Consider the following 1,439-nt stretch of genomic DNA (forward strand, 5'->3'; position numbering starts at 1 on the left):
TTTTCTTGCATGCTAATGACTCTTAACTTGGAACCAAAGTTGAACATCCCAATTAGGTTTCAAATTAGGAGAATTTGATCAAAACCACACATCATATGGCTGATCATATATATGTAAAACGAACTCTGGAAACAGGTTGGTAGTTGAATACGGTTTAACTTTGTAAACATGGAATTGGTTTTTGCATTGGTGAATTCGAAATCCCTGGTCTCATCCCTATTCTTCCTACATCAACATCTCATTCATTGCTACATTCTTCTTGCATTTTAAGTTATTTTTCATTTACAACACAAACTACTCTCAATTTGTCACTTTCATTTTTAGTTAGGGTTCTGTCAAAACTAGTAATTTATAGAGGTCCAATCGGTCCCTGTGGTTCGACACCCTTACTTGTACCGCTATACTAATCATATATTGGCACTCGGAAGGAACACAACACACCCACTTGGTGAAATAGTCTGTAGCTACAATGATAAAACAATGCTGCTTGCTACTCGCTAGATAGATTTTGCCAATGAGATCCATTGCCCATCCTCTGAAAGGCCATGGTTTTACTACTGGGTTCATGGAAACTGAAGGAGCCTACTAGATTGGGCCATGCCTTTGACAAGCCTCACATCCCTTGGAATAGTCAATGCAATCTTTCATCATAGTTGGCTAGAAGTACCCGTATCTTCTGATTAACCAGCACATCTTTCTTCCACCTTGGTGAACTCCATAGATTCTTTCATGAGTTTCTCCCATGACTTTCATGTATTCTTTCTTTCTAAGGCACCTTAGAAGTACCTCATCCTTGCTCTTTTGGACCAAATCTCCATTCCACATAAGGTAGTTTAAAGCCATGATTCTGACTCTCTTTTCAAAGGGCAGGGTTGGATATTGCAAGTAATTTATGATAGGATTTCTCCAATCATCTTTAGTGATTATGGCAGAATTGACGTCTATTCCCATCCCTTTGGTCAGAACAGATGGTAGACTCTTCTTCCCTACCTTGATGATCCATTGCACACAGTCTTCAGGCATTTGTATACCTGTTGCCACCTGAGCCAATTCATTTGCTGCAAAGTTCTCTTCCCTTGGGATGTGCTCCCAAGTAGCTTCTCTGAATTTTGTCAGAAGGTTTCTGGCTGCCACTAGATAGACAGCTAAAGAAGCACTCAAGCACTTGTATTCTCTAGCAATTTGTTTTAAGACAAGCATGGAATCTCCCAGGATCTCCACAGATTAGATTCCTAATTCCACCAACATTTCAAGTCCTATAATTAAAGCTTCATATTCAGCCCTGTTGTTGGTGCACTGGAAGTCTAACTAGAATGAATAGCAATGTCTGATTCCCAATGGTTCCTCCAAAACAATCCCTGCCCCAGAAGCTATATCAGTTTTTGATCCATCAAAATACAGCTTCCAAGGTGTGAGATGAACTGAATAGATAGGATTGT

At 39.7% G+C, this 1,439-nt stretch overlaps 1 protein-coding gene across 1 annotated transcript; it reads right to left on the reverse strand.

Moving 5' to 3' along the window:
* Positions 1-657: 657 nt before the first annotated feature.
* LOC148920503 (uncharacterized) lies at positions 658-1,200 on the reverse strand. The gene has a single exon (XM_089044647.1). The coding sequence runs from the start codon at positions 1,198-1,200 to the stop codon at positions 658-660; it is 543 nt and encodes a 180-aa protein (XP_088900773.1).
* Positions 1,201-1,439: the final 239 nt, after the last annotated feature.

Source organism: Prunus mume, linkage group LG2, assembly GCF_029339155.1.
Source record: "Prunus mume cultivar Tortuosa linkage group LG2, ASM2933915v1, whole genome shotgun sequence".
Lineage (NCBI taxonomy): Eukaryota > Viridiplantae > Streptophyta > Magnoliopsida > Rosales > Rosaceae > Prunus > Prunus mume.

Coding starts and splice junctions, on each gene's coding strand:
- LOC148920503 (XM_089044647.1), bottom strand. CDS start 1,200: ATGCTTGTCTTAAAACAAATTGCTAGAGAATACAAGTGCTTGAGTGCT.